This window comes from Schistocerca gregaria, chromosome 1 (assembly GCF_023897955.1).
Source record: "Schistocerca gregaria isolate iqSchGreg1 chromosome 1, iqSchGreg1.2, whole genome shotgun sequence".
Lineage (NCBI taxonomy): Eukaryota > Metazoa > Arthropoda > Insecta > Orthoptera > Acrididae > Schistocerca > Schistocerca gregaria.
Genome location: NC_064920.1, coordinates 1,033,380,108 through 1,033,401,270, shown reverse-complemented (window position 1 = coordinate 1,033,401,270; position 21,163 = coordinate 1,033,380,108). Strand labels below are relative to the sequence as shown.

The 21,163-nt window shown below is 38.4% G+C and overlaps 1 protein-coding gene across 1 annotated transcript in view; it reads right to left on the bottom strand.

The window, feature by feature from the left end:
- LOC126279293 (MORN repeat-containing protein 3-like) overlaps positions 1-21,163 on the bottom strand; it is a 68,388-nt gene that overhangs the window by 10,876 nt on the left and 36,349 nt on the right. The window contains exon 4 of the mRNA XM_049979664.1: positions 5,561-5,748. Within this exon, the coding sequence (XP_049835621.1) occupies positions 5,561-5,748 (188 nt within the window). The remainder of the gene's footprint in view (positions 1-5,560; positions 5,749-21,163) is intronic.

The following is a 21,163-nucleotide window of genomic DNA, read 5'->3' as shown; positions in this document are numbered from 1 at the left end:
GCACCACGAATTTCGGTACAGGTTTCTTTTACTTCCTCAATGTTTTTCTGACAAGTATCTACTTTAATTTGTACCTCTTTAACTTTGTCAGAGCAAAGTTTGGACTCGTTGCTCATTCTTTCGGACAACCTCACTTCCAAAAGTTCATCTGCCTCTTGATAATTTTTTTGAATTTGATCTATTTCACATTTGAAAGTACTATGCATTTTAGTTAACTGTTGCCCTACTTTTACTTGAATGTCATGATGAATAGCATCTATCTTATAATTCAAACTATTCCATTTTGATTGCAGTTCTTCTTTTAGTTCTTTATTACTATCCTCAATTTTATTTTCCAACCCTTTATTACTAACCTCAATTTTATTCTCCAACTCTTTATTACTATTTTCAATTTTAGCCTCAATTTTATTTTGGTTTGATTCGAGTTTGGCAAACAGTATTTGCATCCAATCCGGAGCTTCTACCTTGATACTTTGTATCTCTTGACTTGACTGAGCTGGAGATATATTGAGCTCAGTTTCACTACCTGACAAAGTTAGCAACTCTACTGGCTCCCTTTTGACTTCTATTTCACTTATTGATTGCATCCCTGCACTCTCATTTAAATTAAAGTCATAATTTACTGGTGACAAATTACGTTCTAGTTCAATATTTGAGGGATTAATGGAACCATCTTCATTAAACTCAATTCCTGATCGTGAGGATTCTTGGTCAGAGACCGGTTCCCTTCTGAAATGTACACTACTTTCCATATCTTTTAGTTTGTTAGCAGCAGTTAATAAATATTTTAAAAGTCTTTGACTTAACTTAAATGCTTGATTTCGACGAATGATGTCGTCGCGGTGTACCAGCAATCGTGATGCGACGCGTCGCGACGTATTGAAGGCAGCAGCAGCAGCCGTAGCGTCGAGTACCGCCACAGGAATCGCCTACTGCAATAGCTCCAGGGGGGGGGGGGGGGGGGGCAGCAAGGCACCGTTGACCGCTCGGCGCAGCCGGCAGCTGTCTCGCAGATCAGCGCAGCTCCGCGATGACGCACCGTCTTCCTTTAGTCTCAGCGCCGTCGGCAGCCGCGATCCAGCATCGTCGCCTTCCTCACCATCGTCACTAACCAACGTACAGCGGTAGACACTTATTGTTTATACACTACACCCGCCTTTACTGGTAACACTGTTCCCACACTAGTTCAATTCAGTGTCCTGTTATTGCCTACCGAGTTCGTTAATTTATACCAATCGCTTTCACACATCGAGCACTTTTATTTGCTTTTAATTCAGTTTTCCCGGCCGATAAGCACCATATGTGGGGCGGCGAAGAAGTCGTCGAATGAGTTGTTTGAATGTTCATTTCACGTAACAGACTATTGCCGATGCAACATATGTGGGACGGCGAAGAAGTCGTTTAATGTTGAATGAAAGTTGAACATTGCCACCTTAAATCACGCGAGCCTGGCAACTAATTTGGTGGCCAGTCAGAAAGCGAAGGGAAACTTACTGACCTTAGTTCCCAGTCTGCACGGCCACATTCCTGTACAGCCCAGCTAAACGAAAAATATCCATAGTTCTTCACGGGATTAGGGCTGCTTCAATAAAATTTAAAGTTCCAAACAAGATTTTATTATCTTAAAGGCTCACACAAATTACTCGAAACTTCTGAAAATGCTAAAGACATTAAATATTGTTAATTCAGCCAATCGTTTAATAGTTCAGAGGCGACTTCTACAGCAAGTTCCTCCCGAATAGTTCATTACTCTAACTAACGGTACTCTATTAATAGTTCGCAATAATGTTAAAAAAAAATTAATGCTCGCCTTAAAAGTGGAGTTAGTCACCACTTGCCACGCGGAATTATACTTCACACGGACGGCACAATAACAGTTTGTTACCGAAGTCTAAACGATCCAGGACGGTGTACAGTCCTCGCGATTTTCAATGTCCGTTTACATTGCTAAGTACGCGCATGTCACAGCCCGCTATGACGTCACCCGAGGCGAGGCGCGATCGGACGTTAAGCTCGCGTGGACTAGGCGTTGGTCTAATGCGGAGTGAGCTTCCTACTGCCTCTGCCGCTCTTTTTATATAGCTCCGGCGCGTACCGCCAAGAGAGCATCTGTTCTTTTCGTTCTTATGCAGATGCCTGCAGCCTTCAAATGATCGCTATCTCAGGCACATAATCTTAAATATCACATTTAATAATAGCTTTACAAACTTCTCAATTTTTGTATACATACATCTGAGCAGTACAGAAGCACGTAGAAAATCTCAGCCCGCTAAAATTAAAACTTTACTCTCTAGAATTTTTACAATGGAACTAACGGTAGATTGTTACCTCTGAACCATAGCTTTATCAAGACTTGTATCAGCTGTTAATTATGCTACAAGACTAAAACTTGGTGTAGCTTTGTTAATTGTCCTATCTGATCATTGGTCTTAAAGAATTTGTTTTATCACTAAAATTTAAAGTACTTAATCTATAATGCTTATGTACATTTTACTCACAAAAGTAGTTTTTACTAAATTACTAAAAAACTAGAAGAGGTAACTGATTGTGGTATTTCCATTATTATTATTAGGGTGAACTGAAGCATCCTACCAATTTTCAATATTGTAGCTCTATTATTTCGCGCCTCTGATTTTTCCGAAAAACGCGGATTCTGGAGTCAATTTTAGTTTTATGGTTTTGGAAACCAGCACCACTCATTAATGACTTCTTACTGCACCTTCTCACCAAATTTTGGCTTCCTAGCGTCATTATTTAGCGCCTCCTATTTTTCTTTCAAAACGTGAATTTTACGTAAACTACTAATTTTATAACATTAAGATTTGTTACCTGAAACATTATTACATAGAACTATACTTTAACAAAGTTTTACACACAAATCTTAATTTTTACTTTTATGTTAAATGTGGTGCAATACTATATGCAGGCGCGTTACGATGACGTGACGCTACTAGCAGTGAACTAGGGTAAGTCCCGTGCACTCGCTCGCCTCTGTATCTTATACATGATACAGCGCTTGCTTTGCTTCACCTGGAGCAAGTGGTGAACCCTTGGTTACCCCATCAACCTGTTCATAAAATTCTCCATCGTATTTGAAATAGGTTATGGTGAGCACATGTTCAAATAATTTTACTATCTTGGGCTCGAAATGATCTGCCAAGAGTACCAAGGCAAACTGAAGTGGTACACGTGTAAAGAGGGATGTTACATCAAAGCTGACAAGTAGATCTTCTTTCTACAGCCACATATGCTTCAGCATGGTTACGAATTCGGCTGAATTCTTCACGTGATGACTCCAGTGGCCCACTATAGGTTTTAGAAGCAAGGTCAGATGCTTGGCTACTCCGTATGTAGGTGCATTAATGTTTCTCACTATGGGGTGAAGAGGCACCCCATCCTTCTAAATCTTGCGCAGTCCATATAGCCGTGGAGGTGCTGGGGCCCTGGGGATAGAGTTGTTTCACATCTTCTTTTGTTAGATCCGATTGGTAGGGCAAAGCTAGGGTTTTCCTCATTATCTTCGCTGTTGGATCTTTCTTCAGCTTCTTGTAGGCCGAATCCTGCAGCAAAGTATTTATATTCTGGTGATAGTTCTCAGCAGACAATGGCACTGTAGCATTTCCTTTATCAGCAGAAAGGGCTATGGTGTTTTCATCGTCTCTTAGTGCTTTCCGTTCTGCTAACATCATTTTCGGTTTTGGAAGCCTGGAGTTATCAATTACTCTGCATGTTTCATGCCTGATTTCTTCCACTTTCTCTGCAGGCAGGCCTTGGATAGCTTCATCCACGCCAACAATAATGTCCTGTTTTGGTATTGTCTTCGGAATAGGAGTGAAATTCAATACTTTCGACAGGGCTGAGGTTGTAGCAGCGTCAATTTCTTTCTGTGTCAGGTTGATAACTGTTCTGCATTCATTGATACCCTGTGTCCTGCTCAGAGCTCCCGAAAGCCTCTTGAATTTTCTGTGTTGTCTTGTATTAGCTTGCTGGCTTTTTACATTGCTGTCAGAAAATGAGCTGCAATCTACTCATTCCCAGACATATTTTGGTAGAGTACCAGCAACAAATAAGTGGCATTTAAGTGGGGTCCTTGCATTGTTGTCCAATTTTCTTCATGTGAAGCAAATGCATTCTCTAACAATTGCCTCACTCGCTCGTCGCAAAATCCGGTCTTCTTTGATGTAATTGTGGTACGACGCTCTTATCTTGACACCATAGGAGAAAGGCCAATGTGTTGAATAGCTTAGCCTTCCTGATACGTTGTTTCTGCAGCTGTCTGAATCTGCAGAGCACTTTCTCAACGTAGAGCTGCTTCATATGTGAATGTAGGGTCTCCTGGTATATACCGCTGATGAAATCTTCACGGGCTTCCATCCAGGTAGCTGCATCGAAAATTTGTGACGTTTCAATGAGTGTCATTCTCATCATCTTCTGTCAAAGTGTTGATGGACCGTGGCCATCTTCCATACATAGTTGGTCAGCGGCATGCGGTGGCCGTCCCTCCCCACCCTTCCTACCAGCACTGGGCCAGTGGTGGTGGTGGGGGAGGAGCCACGCATGGCCGGGCGACACCGGCCGCCTGCCATGGTAGTCTAGCTTAGAATCGTGGAGCATTAGCAACTGAGCATGGTCCTAGCATATAGCTGCTATTGCAGAGTGACACTCTGAACATAAATGGTAGCCCTCGTCCCTGTTGACGAGATTGTCATGCAACCTTATTTCGAATGATTCCTTGATGACGCTCTCCCAGAAGCCACTGGCTCGGCAAAGCATTTTAGTTTCTTCAAATTGGAAGGTGTGTCCCTCATCGAAGCTGTGTTCTGCCACGGCTGATTTGTCCTTGTGCCCCAGCAGCACACATCTAATGTGTTCCTGGCAGTGTTGCGAGATGCAGCGTTGTGTTTGGACAATGTACTGGAGCCCACACTCGCACGATGTACTACATATACCGGGAACTTCAAGCTGCAATTTGTGCTTCACCAAGCCCAGTAACTCTTTCATTTTTGGAGGTGGTCGAAGAATTGCTTTGATGTTGTTTCTTCCCCATTATTCTCGCAATTTTGGCTGACGGGAGGGGGGGGGGGGGCAATGTTGGGGATAAAGACGAGTTGCTTTTCCTCTTCCACTTCTTTGTGGATGGCGGTGTCACTCTTTTTCTTCCTTAATACACATCTAATGTGTGCTTCGCTGTAACCATTCTGTTGAAACACATTTGTCAACTAGATAACTTTCATTAGTTCACTTAACTTTTGTTACTTAGTCAACTACCACTTCCTATTTGCAGTGGTTACAAGAGAGATCAGGTCATGAAAAAATAACTGCAGAGAACTCAACTTAAGTAGCTGATGTGTTTCTGGATACGGGCAACACATGTACATCAGTTTTGTTTTGCTTAATACTGCAGGAATTGATTTTCATAGCATTGTGTTAGCAGATCAGTGGACAACACAGATAAATTACATCATAAGCAATCTTTCTGCAGTGGCAAAAATGAATGAGTGTAAGAGCATGAAGCTAGTACAACAATGGCACAAATGGATGTTTAGGAGTAAAAAGTTACCTCTGGAATGGGATACTGTGTTGGATCCTTAGCTGTTTGCCGATAGTATATATCGGTCATGGTACTACAGGAACAGTTTCCATTAACCCACACTCCTTCCTGCAACTGTCCACTGTCCAAATGATAGTATCGACCACATCCATTCTTAAGACCACATTTCCATTCTCCTTCATAGCGATTTCCATTAGCTTGAACACATATATTTTTAATGAGTACAATATTTCACCATTTCTCTTCAATGAAACAAATGCAATATAAAAGTAACCCAGTTTATAATTTTATTATTTATAATAACTGTGATCTAACAATAACCTAGATTACAAATTTTTATTTGTGCTCTTCAAGTAGTGGTTCCAGTATATTGCTGAATGGTGTTATGAGAAAGAGTTGCTTGCTGCCACTGGAAACTGCGCATATGTATACACACATGTTGAGCTCACATACAGTATGCAAGTGTATATGTGCACACATGTGCATATATAGTACTATCAACTGTGATGTCACCTTGCCTTCCCACCTCCCACTACCACCCCCTTATACATAATGTCTCACACCGGCTGTTCAGAGCATCCTCCTACAGGCCAACCGCAAATTAGAACAGCATGCCACCCTCCACCTCAAAAAACTATTCAATCTCCTGGTTTCCCACCTCCGGAAAGGCAACTCACTCACCCTTCACAACCTTTCCAGCAAACCTCAACCTCCTCTCATTGCCTACAAATCCAGTCTCTCCCATCTACTCAGTCTCCCACTTCCAGCTCCACTCCCTCCAAAACCTCAAAATTCCAATCAACACAATCTGGAACCACAAAACCCTAATTCAGTAGTTAACGTTTCCTCCAAACCTCTCTCCCAATCCGAAACATCTGTCCTATCCAAAGACCTCACCTTCAGCCCCACTCCCAGATTCAACCAAACAGCCCTCGTCAAAGATTCCTACACTTATACTCTCTGCTGGAAATATCACTTTGCCACGAAGAGAAATGATCCTAATCCTACTCCTAATGATCCAACTCCCCAAGACACTATCCAAATTGAACCCTGCCTGGAACAGTTCCCTCCTCCGTCACAGCGGGACCCACCTCCTCTTCCTCAAAATCATCCTCTCCAAACCTTCCAGGAATTTCTGACTTCCAGCCTTGCCTCTCAATCCTTCTTTAAAAAAACCTTAATCCTACTCCTAACATCACCACTGCTGAAGCCCAAGCTATCCGTGATCTGAAGGCTGACCGATCCATCGTCATTCTTCCAGCGGACAAGGGTTCCATGACCTTGGTACTTGATCATCGGGAGTATGTGGCTGCGGGACTGTGTCAGCTTTCCGACAACACCACATACAAAGTTTGCCAAGGTAATCCCATTCCTGATGTCCAGGCTGAGCTTCAAGGAATCCTCAGAACCTTAGGCCCCCTACAAAATCTTTCACCTGACTCCATCAACCTCCTGACCCCACCGACGCCCCGCACCCCTACCTTCTCCCTTCTTCCTAAAATTCACAAACCCAATCATCCCGGCCACCCCATTGTTACCAAGCCCCCACAGAACGTATCTCTGCGTACGTAGATCAACACCTTCAACCCATTACATGTAGTCTCCCATCCTTCATCAAAGACACCAACCACTTTCTCGAACGCCTGGAATCCTTACCCAATCTGTTACCCCCGGAAACCATCCTTGTTACCATTGATGCCACTTCCTTATACACAAGTATTCCGCACGTCCAGGGCCTTGCTGCGATGGAGCACTTCCTCTCACGCTGATCACGTGCCACCCTACCTAAAACCTCTTTCCTCATTACCTTAGCCAGCTTCATCCTGACCCACAACTTCTTCACTTTTGAAGGCCAGACATACCAACAATTAAAAGGAACAGCCATGGGTACCAGGATGGCCCCCTCATACGCCAAACTATTCATGGGTCTCTTAGAGGAAGCCTTCTTGGTTACCCAGGCCTGCCAACACAAAGTTTGGTACAGATTTATTGATGACATCTTCATGATCTGGACTCACAGTGAAGAACAACTCCAGAATTTCCTCTTCAACCTCAACTCCTTTGGTTCCATCAGATTCACCTGGTCCTACTCCAAAACCCATGCCACTTTCCTTGACGTTGACGTCCATCTGTCCAATGGCCAGCTTCACACGTCCGTCCACATCAAACCCATCAACAAACAACAGTACCTCCATTATGCTGCCACCCATTCAACATCTAACGGTCGCTTCCCTACAGACTAGGCCTTCATGGCAAACGAATCTGCTCCAGTCCGAAATCCTTGAACTATTACACCAACCACCTGAAAACAGCTTTTGCATTATTCAACTACCCTCCCGACCTGGTAAGAAGCAAATAACCAGAGCCACTTCCCCATCCCCTCAAATCCAGAACCTCCCACAGAAGAACCACAAAAGTGCCCCACTTATGACAGGATACTTTCCGAGACTGGATCAGACTCTGAATGTGGCTCTCCAGCAGGGATATGACTTCCTCAAATCCTGCCCTGAAATGAAATCCATCCTTCATGAAATCCTCACCACTCCACCAAGAGTGTCTTTCTGCCATCCACCTAACCTTCGTAACCTCTTAGTTCATCCCTATGTAATCCCCAAACCACCTTCCCTACCTTCTGGCTCCTACCCTTGTAACCACCCCCACTGTAAAACCTGTCACATGCACCCTCCCACCACCACCTACTCCAGTCCTGTAACCCGGAAGGTGTACACAATCAAAGGCAGAGCCACGTGTGAAAGCACCCACGTGATTTACCAACTGACCTGCCTACACTGTGAAGCTTTCTATGTGGGAATGACCAGCAACAAACTGTCCATTCACATGAATGGACACAGGCAGACAGTTTTGTTGGTAATGAGGATCACCCTGCGGCTAAACATGCTTTGGTGCACGGCCAGCACATCTTGGCACAGTGTTACACCGTCCGAGTTATCTGGATACTTCCCACTAACACCAACCTGTCAGAACTCCGGAGATGGGAACTTGCCCTTCAGTATATCCTCTCTTCTCGATATCCGCCAGGCCTCAACCTCCACTAATTTCAAGTTGCCGCTGCTCATACCTCACCTGTCTTTCAACAACTTCTTTGTCTCTGTACTTCTGCCTCGACTGACATCTCTGCCCAAACTCTTTGCCTTTACAAATGTCTGCTTGTGTCTGTGTATGTGCGGATGGATATATGTGTGTGTGCGAGTGTACACCTGTCCTATTTTCCCCCTAAGGTAAGTCTTTCCGCTCCCGGGATTGGAATGACTCCTTACCCTCTCCCATAAAACCCACATCCTTTCGTCTTTCCCTCTTTCCTGAAGAAGCAACCGTTGGTGCGAAAGCTTGAATTTTGTGTGTATATTTGTATTTGTTTGTGTGTCTATTGACCTATATATATATAAAACAAATATGATGTGACTTACTAAACGAAAGTGCTGGCAGGTTGATAGACACACAAACACAAACATACACACAAAATTCAAGCTTTTGCAATCAATGGTTGCTTCATCAGAAAAGAGGAAAGGAGAGGGAAAGACGAAAGGATGTACGTTTTAAGGGAGAGGGTAAGGAGTAATTCCAAATCCCAGGAGCGGACAGTCTAACATGACACATGACCACTGTTTCCAGACTGCAGACGGCAGTGCACTTGATGGGAGTAGCAATCTAGCTTGGGTGGTGGTCTTATGGATTAGGCATAGGGTGGGGAGGGGGTGGGATAGCAGGGTTGTGGTGAGGAAAAGTGTAGTACTATTTGCAGGAGAGTGCAGGTACATGGTGGGGACAGGGTAGGGCTGTTAGGTGCAATTGGCAGGTTTTGGAGGGGTGGGAGGGTGGGGGGGGAGGGGGGGGGGAGCAGAGATGGAGAGAAGCAGGAAAAGGGAAATCGTTACCAGGTGCATTCACCAAATAGATTGCTGTGTAGTTCTGGAGTGTGTAATAAAACAGGTTATCCTGTGATAAGTGTAGTAACCAATCTTGAATCATATGAAATGATCGATTCCCAAGTCGAAGACTCGTAACCCAGAAATCCACTACCATATAGCTATATGAAAATGTATAAACGTCAACTTATGTAAACACTTAATGTAATTGCAATGATGATTATGAACTTCTTAAAAAGATAGGCAATGATAAACAATTATTTGTACTTTGTTTTTGAAATGTATGTTTCAAAGATGATTTTGCACAAACAAGTTGATATATGATAGTATTTTCTTTGTTACGTGTTGTTAGAGGTAAATCGTTGTCTTTGAGTAGTTAGCAGTATGATTCTGAAGTGCGAGAAGGGACTACAAGTTATGTGTGTTATGTTAGCATTGTGGTTGATGTTGATTTGTATCATAAAGTGAAATGACTGAAAATATATGTGTTCAACACCAGCAGTGTTCACATTATTTAACACAATGAAGCTAAGCATCCTCTGGACCAATATAAAAAATTACATTTCAGAATAGACTACAAGCCTACAACTTACAACAAAGATTAAGAATAAAAGATTAATATTATGAAAACTGTTTATTCAGACTCTACTGTTGCTACCTCTCCTGCAGTGTGTCACTATCTCAGCATGCCAAAAGCTATGAAAATGTAACTAGCTGCCAAAATTATTAATTTACTTCAAAATTAATAAACCAACTTTAGGCTAGAAGGGAACGGTGATGGTCAAATGGTCAGAATATGGGGGCTCACCCACCATTTTCTGAAAGTGACATGTAAATGCTGTGTTGGGCAATTTTTCTTGTTATTGCAGATTAAAAGTGTGTGTGTGTGTGTGTGTGTGTGTGTGTGTGTGTGTGTGTGTGTGTGTGTGTGTGTGTGTGTGTACATATATACATAATTTTTTTTGTGTGAAAATTTTATGTGAACGATTGGACAAATACGAACCACTGCTATGAAACAGCAACAACAGTACCAAAAGAATCTCGCGAACAAAAAGAAGAAAAGGCTGGAAAATAAAAAGTGAGGTGTACAATTAACACCGTCAATGTCCAACAACAAAGTTAAGTATTGAAACAGTGGGGAGTAACAAATATGGGAAACTTAAGTAATTTTGTGAAAAAAGAAAACTTTATGGATGAAGCAGTACAACAGAAAAAAGATTCTGTGCAGCATAACTCAACTCAATATGAGAGAAACAGTGGTTACATTGCAGTATAAAATTGTACAACTATTTACCACCACACACCACTAATGCCAAATCAAAGGGTAAGTTTAAACAGTCAATCAAAAAACTGCTATTAGAAACCCCTATGTATTCAATCAGAGAATTTCTTTCAAACGAAAATAACTCAAGCAAACAGGCATAGTACACTAAAAAACTGTACACAAGCATAGAGAAAAAGAAAAAGTAAAATGTTTTAACTTCTTAACAGCATTGTTTTATATGTATGTTTTGTTTTCTACAGTATTATTTCTGTTAAATTTTTTTATAAATGTAAACAAAACGGGATCTAGAATTTGTATGTGCTACATGACTGTATTATACTGTATATATGAAATGATGGACCCATAGTATAAAATTATTGCAATTAAATGTTCTGTAATTTAGGTACATTTATGTATGCCTCATAAAATCATTCAATTTAGGGTATCTAAAATTTTGTAACTATGATGTTAATTTCCAGAAATGTTGTGGCTAAAAGTTATTAGTTATCTTAGCAAAACTATAGTTAGAATCAGTAAAAGTTATGTATTTTATTGGGAAACTGACAAAGCAAATATGTACTTGGACTTAATCCATAGATGTACACCATAAGCTGCTATATAAATAAATAAGAAAAAGTTTAGTGAAAATCTGAAGCAGTGGGTGTCAGAAATGGATTATCTTACTTAGAATTTTTTCTTTTTTTCCGTCACAACACAAAGTGTTGTGATTTCAGATTTATTTGCATGTCCATTCATAGAAACCACATTAACAATTTTTTTATTACAACATGTACTGTCTTGGGAATTATTTAAGAACCTATAACTTCCCACCAAGTTGGAGAAATCTCATACACGCATTTCTCAATGTGTATAATTTTTCCAGAAATTGGAACGTGACACATATTAATTTTTATGGTTTTGTTCTTTGTAACTTTAATGCTCAAATAATTACAAGTCTGTTAAGATGCGCCGGCCGCGGTGGTCTTGCGGTTCTAGGCGCACAGTCCGGAACCGTGCGACTGCTACGGTCGCGGGTTCGAATCCTGCCTCGGGCATGGATGTGTGTGATGTCCTTAGGTTAGTTAGGTTTAAGTAGTTCTAAGTTCTAGGGGACTAATGACCACAGCAGTTGAGTCCCATAGTGCTCAGAGCCATTTGAACCATTTTGTAAAGATGTGCTTCCCTTAACTTGTGAAAAAATTTCACATCAAAAGCTTCATAAACACCTGAGATGGGCATTTATGAAGATAAGTACCATTTTGCGCTGACATTCTTGCAAAGCCCAGTTAACAGAATATCACTACATTTAAAATTCGATATAAAATAAAAAACTTTAGTCTGAGAGCAAAAACATTTTGCACAATTTCTTCTGTTACAAGTATAAGCAAATGTGCAAAGTTTCAAGAAAATCTGAGATGATGAGTGACATGACCAGCATGATTTGATGTGGAATGACCCGAACATAATAGGGTAAATGGTAACAATTGTCATTCTGGAGAGCAACATGGCAATAGATGGAACAGAAATTGGAATAGACATTAAAACAGGAACATGAGCAAACAGTATGGGATATTATTTCAGGAAAAAAAAACTAGCTTGTGCCCCATTGTTGGTCCACAAGTTAGGGGCTCATGGAACAAGTAACTAATGGACCAGAAATTACACATGACACACAAGAAAAACACTCTAGTGAAGTGATTAGGAGTTATCTTAAAGATGTTTGCTGTCCTGTTAATATTATATGTGTTGAGAGTGAAGTATGTTCACCAAGTAAGGCAAAATATGCAAATATGTTGAGTGACTGCACAGTAATTGGAAAAGAGGAGACAGAAGAAATTAATTTATAGGAGACAGAAGAAATTAATTTATCAGAATTCTATAACTGGGCCACAACTGCACATATTCCAGATTCCCCATAAGTCAAGAATAGTTATTAATTTTTTTCCTATTAAGATACATCCCCCCATTTGTTAAATGCTAAAGTAACTGATTTTTGTGATGATTTTTGGAATTCAGAAACTAATGGAACAAACAGGTAAGATAAAAGTGAATACTGTATTAATGAACAGAAACTTAAGTGAAACAGGGTACTTAAGCAGTAAGGAAGTAGGGAAGGATGATGTTGGTAATTTGTGTGCTGATATTTATAATGTTTGTGGTATTACCGAGTATAATAAATTGAAGGCAAGTGATTATGAGTACAGTAATGAAGAAGAAAAGTATTTTGTTTGTTTTAAAGAAGATTTGGAGGCATTAGGTATCAGTAGGAAAATATGTAATAATGGTTATGTTGCTGTAGAGGAACACTGTTAAAGGGTTAAGGGACATTAATGACAGTATCACAGCAAAAAAGAACTCTGTAATTTAATTACTAGTAAGGAAGCATGTATAAATGATCATACAAATTCAGTTACCAGTTGTGACAGGGTCAGTAAGATGCTTAATGTTATGAATGATGATAAATCTTTTTCATATAATATGTTGTTAAATAGTGATGCTATTGACATACATTAAAGCTTTAGAATCATGATTGAAAAAATTGATGTTTAACTTTATATCCAGAGTGGTGGAATAAAATTAAATACGTCATTGAAAAAAAAAAAAAAAAAAAAAAAAACCTTAAAGGTAAGTACCAGAGTGCTGATCTACATAAAACAAATAAGTGTACATGGATTGATGAAATTCTCAGTAGCAGTGATAATGGTGTCTGTGTTAATTTAATGAAAGTGTGCCAAGGCAATGAAAAAGGTAAGAACAACAGTGATTTTGTAGATTTTGGTTTTTAAGATATAGAAGATGACCTGTCATATAAGGATGTTAAGATCGATACATGTACTGATGTTTGTTGTCCATTCATTAAAGTCATAACAGGATCATGAGAAGGTATGTGTCTTGCGACAAAGGCAGCCAAATTTCGGAAGTATCTGAATCCTTAGGTAAAAAATTAATATATAATGAGGAGTATGTAGAATTACCTGTAATTGGAGTACAGATTAAAGGTACAACTGGGAAACATAGTAAAGTGGTTAAAAGTCATGGATTAATAACTTTTACAATTGCGGGACTAACTTTTATACATGGATGTTTAATAATGCAAGATCTCAGTGAGGATCTTATCCTCAGTGGGAATGGATAGTTAGTGGGAATGCAGGTTTTGATTGGGGAGGGCAGAAGTTGATTATCAGTGCACCTGATGGAGGAGATTGTTATTTGTACTAATTGTGTGTGTGTTTGTGTGTTTTTTATTGTTTCTATCTACCAGCACTTTCTCGTCTGGTAAGTTACAGCATCTTTGTTTTTTATATATATGGCAGAATTAGATACAGATGAAGCAGAATTTAAAGAACTTGTAGGCACTAAGATTTCAGAAGCAATAGGGTTACCTGATAATCAGAGCAGGCTTTGAAATTTTTGTTGTGTGGGTAAAAAGATGTGTTCAGTAATATTCCAGATAGAGTGAGAGGATATCAGTGTACTTTACACCTAGAACTACACCAATCATTTTTCATAAAGCTGTATTGTGTACCTATAGCTGAAGAGCTGCAGTTGAGGAGGAATTGCATAAGATTGAAGTGTGTGATATCACTGAGAGAAGTGTCAGCCTGCATAACAACCCATTAGTCACTGTTTCAAAAAGAGATGGAGGAGTGAGGTTAGTTCTGTATTCTAGGCATTTGAAAAAGCATTAGTACAGAGGTACAAATCACCCTGAAAACACCGATGAATTTTTACACATATTTAAAAACATTCAGTTTATGTCTAGTTTGGATTTAACTTCTGGATTTCATTAGGTACCTTTACCTTCAGAATCATGTAAATAAATTGCCTTTATTTACAGTGGTAGATGTTACCAACACTGTGTAGTACCTTTTGGTTTGAACTCATTTGTATTTGAATTATAAGGGCATTAGATTATGTACTTGGCCAAGAACTGGTAGGAAAACTTACTGTTTAAGTATATGACATTTTGGTAACAGGGCAAAACTGGCAAGAGCATTTTGAATTGATAAAACAGGTATGCAAAAAATTTAGACAAGGAGGTATGACTCTGAAACTCAAAAAATGTTAATTTGCTCTCGCTGAACTAAAATTCTTACGTAATGTAATGACTAGGGAAGGAATCTTTGCAGATCCTGACAAAATTAAAGCTGTTTCAGATTTTGCACCACCACATAGTAGAAAACAATTGAAGTCATTCTATGGTTTATGTGGATTTTGTCAAAAATTTGTGAGTGGACAAGGTTTGAATGCATCCTGTTTAAGCAATTTACTTCAAACTAACTCTAATTGGGCTTGGACTCAGTAATGTCAGGAAGCATTTGAGAACATTAAGAAAGAATTGAATAATCAAAATTTGTTACACAAACCAGATTTGAACCTACCATTTTGATTACTAATCACAGATATTAGTGATTACGGTTTAGGAGCAGAACTATTTCAGGAAAAAGAAATTGACGGGGAAATCATACAAGACACAGTTGCCCTTGCAAGTAGAATGTTGTTAAAACATGAGAAATCTTACACAGTTACAGAAAAAGAATTATTAGCTGTTTACTGGGCATTTACTAAATTCAGAACCTATTTGTTGCGACATAAAGTAATTGTGTATTTGGACCACAAAGCGTTAAGCTACGTACAAGACTGTAGACTGTATCACATTAGACCTACCCGACGGAGAATATATTTGCAACAATTTGATTATGAAATTAAATTTATTAAAGGTTCTGACAATGTTGTTGCAGGTGCTTTGTCAAGGATGCCATTGGGAGGAAGTAATGAAAATTTTGATCAAAAAGAGGAAAAGAGTTTAAGATCAGATATATGAAGAGTAAACATGATGACAAAATTATTAGAGCAATGTGTAACAAAATCAGATACGGGGTACAAACTAGAGATTAGTAATGAGTTGTTTAGGCAAAAGAGGTTATGAAAAATTGGACAGGTATTATAAAATATACAAAGGAACACTTTTCAGGAGAACAGATGTGGATTCTGATGATTGGAAGTTATGTAGATCAGAGAAAGAAGCTGGGAAGTTGGTTAAATACATATGAGAGTTATGAAAACTGTGGTATTCAAAAATGTATATAAAATCTATTAGAAAATGTTTATTTCTGTAATATGGCTAAAAGGTTAAGAAAGAACTGTCTACGTGTGACAGGTGTCAGAGAGTCAAGGTAAATTACAGAACTTGTCAAGGTGAGATACAAAATATAACACCTGAGAAACATGTGAATTTAGTTGCTGTGCATTTTTATGGAAGTATAAATGGTTATTGTTGTATTTTTGCTATGGTTGATGTTTTCTCCAAATATATGGAATTATATCCTGTCAAAAAAGCTACAAGTTAGGAAATTATTGTTAAAATTGAAAATGATTACTTCAAAACTTTAGGAAAACTTAAAGTAATACCGTCAGACAGTGGATCATATATTGTATCAAAGTGCTGGAAGTCATTCATAGAAAAATCTAGTATCAGACACATTTTAATTTCAGTTTATAATCCTTCATCAAATCCAGTAGGGAGATACACGAGTGAAATTAATTGTTTATGTTGCACATACGGTAGCCACACACACCCTACTTGGTATGAATACATCAGTGAGTTTGAAGATGTAATGAATAGCTTGCAACACAGTTCCACAGGATTTTCATCTTTTAGAGTTATGTTTTACAACTTTTTATCTCTGGATTAGTAGATTATCCAAAATCTATTGGCACGTCTACTCAATAAATGTGAAGGAGTTGTGAGAGAAACCATAAAAAGCAGGGAGACATGCAAAAGAAAAGACGCGATAATATTGTCAAAATAACTAAGTTCAACAATGGAGACTATGCTCTTGTTAAATCACATGAGAAATCTAAAACGTTAACACCTCAGATAATAAAGTTTCTCGATATCTATATTTGAGGTCATTGAGAACCCACATCCAAATGCCTACCGGTTGATTTATCCTAAATCTAAAACTCTTCTTGGGCTAAGAAATGTTACCTCATTGAAGCCACACAAACAAAAAAGTACAGATAACTAATGAAAATGACTCTTGCTGGAATGCTGTAGAAACAAAATGTCTTCTAACATACGTAAAGAACTATGCAGTTAGAGTTTTTCACAAATTTTTGCACAACAATTTCAAATGTCGTAACTTATTATTTTTGCTTATGCTGTAGTTACTTTTCTACAGGTTTTAAATCAGTCATGATTTGTGCTTTATTGTTTTTCAGTTTTTTTACAGTGTTATTTCTCAATGTCTAGAGTAATGTTTTAAGTAGCTAATCATTTGAAAAGCTGAAGCTTGAAGTACAAATCTCAGTCAATCGCTGAGCAATTATTCAGTTCCTAATATAATGAACATTCTTTGTAGTATATAATGAATTATACTCATGTCATTTCCATGTTATTTTTAGACATGTTATTTGTGTAAAAAGACTCACGAATCTGAAAAATTACCATTACAACATTTTGTTTTGCTGTCTAGAATTATTTGTCATCTAATAAAACTTTGATATTTCTTGTGTAGTAGTTTTGGGAAGCTGTGTTCATAATTTGTCATAAAATCTCTCATAGTGAACATGTCGAGGGACATTACTGGTAGTGAAAATAAGAACCGTTGCATTGTGTCGAAAGTGCCTTCATGTGTAAAACAATACCAGCAGGTTTTTACAATGGCTGTGTTTACCAAAAACACCTTTGAAGTAATTTCATGTGATAAATGCACCCATATGTAATTCAAACATTGCAAAAACCAAGTACTTCTTTAGATACTGTGAATATTCCCATGAAAGTTCCACAAGTAAAAAGAAATTATACAAAACTGAATAACAAGGACAGTACATTTCCCCTCGGTAAATGAAGTGCCAAGACGTAAGTTATGAAGACAGAAAAGTGCTAGTTTTAGCTGATAGTCATGCACAAAATATTTCAAAGATGCTTAGTGAAATGAACATTAACATAACATCTTTTGTAAAATCAGGTGTGCCTATGTATGAAGTAACAAAGGATTGCAGTAAACTATCAGAAACACTCACAAAAAATGACGTTGTTATCTTAATAGGAGGTTCTAATGATGTGTACCATAATAAAGCTAAACAGACTCAGAGAAACAGTGAAATGTAAATGTGATCCTCTCGAGCATACCAACAAGATATGACTTAATTCCTACATCATGGGTCAACAAAGAAATCAAAAATAGTGATAGGAAAATACAGAAAATTGCTAAACCATTTTCTAATTCATCTTTCCTTGAGTGTCATTCCCATGAAACGCATCATTATAGCAGGCATGGCATGCACTTACGCAAGGGAAAGCGATTTATGAGTCATCAAATTAGAGAACATATTAGTAATATAACTAAGGAAAACAAGTCACAAACTGTCACAGAAATAGGAATACAAGGACACCCAGGTGAAAATGTAATGGAGAAAAATAACTTGTCAGTTGGTGTGCAAATTGAAACGAAAGGTCAATCTAAAACACTCTCCTATGCTGAAGTTGTGATTTCACCTACAACTTTAACATCATCTGAAGAAGAAATAGATGTGACATCTACAAGAGAAATGGAAAATCCACGTGCAACAAATGAGAAGAAATCTTTTCAAGCAAATCCAAATAAAAGGTTGTTGGCCAGAAGAAATGCTGAGCCCCCTTCACATCTCAATGATCTTCTATGTGTGGGCCTGGAAAAAAAGAAGATGGAACAACAGTAGGTAGCGTCAAGTGTCTCCTCCCTCCTGTCTCAAGGCAGACTCAAGTGGATTCTCAGTCAAGAAACAACAGCCCTAATAGAATTAAAAAGCAAGAGAAAGGCATCTCTTTCTATCATCAAAATATAAGAGGCCTCTTAAGCAAAAGGGGTCAGCTTCTTATTAACATTAATGAAAACGATTGTATAAATAATGCAGAGATTTTGTGCTTAATGGAGCACAAGGTTAATGATACATGTGCCTTGCCATCTATAGTAAGTTATAGTTTAGCAACATACAACTATAGGGAAAGTAAAGACAAAGGTGGTGTAGCAATTTATGTTAAGGATAGTGTAGCATGCAAAGCTATAGACATTCGAAACATTGTGTGGAACAACAATTTGAGGCATGTGCAACTGAAATAATAACTAATTTCTACACAATAATAGTACTGGCTATCTACAGTGCACCTTCAGGTGACATAAAAACTTTTCTAAATACAAAGGGGCCCAAAAATGTGTATCCACTGTTTAAAAGTCCATAATTGGCAAACTAATTGACGGAGTTGTCTCATCTTTGGTAGTGTAATAGTTTGTAGTTCCGGCAATCACCACACAAGCGTTGTATTGTGTTGTTTTGTTTTGTAATATGGCAGTCGCCAGATAATCAGTGTTTTGTTCTTAGCTGCACCTAGTTACTCGAGTAAACATGGCTGGTGCAAGGCTTCAGAAGCTTCAGACGTCCATTTTATCTGCCATTCAAGACTTGTATGGAGATGGAAGGAAGAGTTTACCCTCAACAAGATGGTGCCCCAGCCCACTACCAAAATCGTGTTAGGGCATATTTCGAAGAAAATCTACCAGGAAGATAGATAGGCCATAGACGGGCTGTGGATTATCCACCACGTTCCCCAGACCTAACTATTCTAGAGTTTTACCTGTGGGGAACACTAAAGGATGTTGTTTATTGGCAAAAGCGAAGCACATTGGATGAACTTCTAGAATCCATCGTACATTTATGTGCAAATATCCAACTGAACACGTTGCATTCAGTAGTTCGTGCTGCAGTTCTGCGGCATCATTTGTGTGTGGATGTTAATGGTGACCAATTAGAACACCTACAGTGATATCTTTAAGTTGGACTTTAAGCTACGCTTTCACCAAAAATGAGACAACTCCATCAATTAGTTTGCAAGTTATGGACTTAAAACAGTGGATACATTTTTTGGACCCCTCTGTATAATGGAACTCCTGCTGTCAGGGTTACAGGCAAAAGCAAAAGCAGGCAAAGATGATTTCAGTATATACTTTATGACAGTAAAATTGACTTTGGGATTGTGATGACCTTATATAATCTGATATCAGTAAATGACAGATAACATTTTTTTAGATGTAAGTAGACATCAGAATTATATTGTCAGGCAGGTTATAAGTGGGCTTTCAAATCACAATGGACAAATTCTCACTCTTTATGATGTTAATGTGTTCAAAAAACAATTTCCTCAATGGAAGTTCATAAGAGTAATGAACAAAGAGGCAAAAGAAACTTTCAACCATAGGTTGCAGCAAATGGTCTGGTCTTCAGTGTGTAACCTTGATAATATTAATTGTAAATTTAACTGTTTTATAAATAAATTCTGTGCTCTTTTTGAAGAAATATTTCCAGACAAATTGGTCAGAAACAGTGCTTCCAATTCAGTAAGTAAGCACTGGATTACAAAACGTATAAAACAGTCATGTAAAACCAAAAGGGAAACTGATGCTACAATAAGATTTTCTGAAGATGTAGAAAAATGGCAACACTATAGATTAGACACTAAAATTTTAAAGAAACTAATACAGAAATCAAAAGCCCTTTGTTATGAGAAGGAAAAAGATAATTCTAATAATACAATAAAAACAATTTGGAGCACTGAAAACAACAACAACAACAACAACAACAACAACACAGAGATACAACAAGCAAAGAAGTTGTAAATAAAATCAGATATTAAGGTATCCTAGTAGATAACCCTAAAAGTGTGTCTCAGATTTTTAATAAACACTTCCTATCAGTAACTCAACACATTGGTTGAAAGCCTGATGTTGATGAAGCCATATTTCTTTGTCAAGCTGTATATTCAAACACAATTCCAGAAATGCACCTTAATAACCCCACAGTAGACGAAATTTAAAAAAATCATGATGTCTCTAAAATATAAAAAACTCTGCAGGGGTTGACAATATTTCTAATCATTTACGGAAATATTTTTGTGTGTGGATAAGGGACATTTTCTGTCATATTTTCAATTCTACCCTTCAAAAAGGTGCTGTTCCCAGTAGACTTAAATATGCCATTGTGAAGCCCTTGTACAAAAACGGCCATAAAACTGAACTAACGATCAACTATCTCTTTGCTGCCAGCTTTCTCTGTGTGAAATCTATGCGACTGAACAGCAAAGGCCAGCTTTCTCTAAAATTCTAAAAAAGCTAATATATGTAAGATTTACTGATCACCTCATGAAGAATGGAGTTTTTAGCAAGAGCTAATTTGTCTTTCAAAAGGGCTGTTCAATACAAGACTCAATATATGCACTTGCAAATGAAGTCCTAGAAACCATTAATGAGAAGATTATATCACTTTGTGTCTTCTATGATTTGTCTAAATCATTTGACTGTGTTGATCACCAGATTCTCTTGCAAAAAGCAAAATTAGTAGGAATAAGTGGTGTTGCAGGTAATTGGCTACAGTCATATCTCCAAGACAGAAAACAAAAAGTTGTCTTGAAAAGCTCCGGTG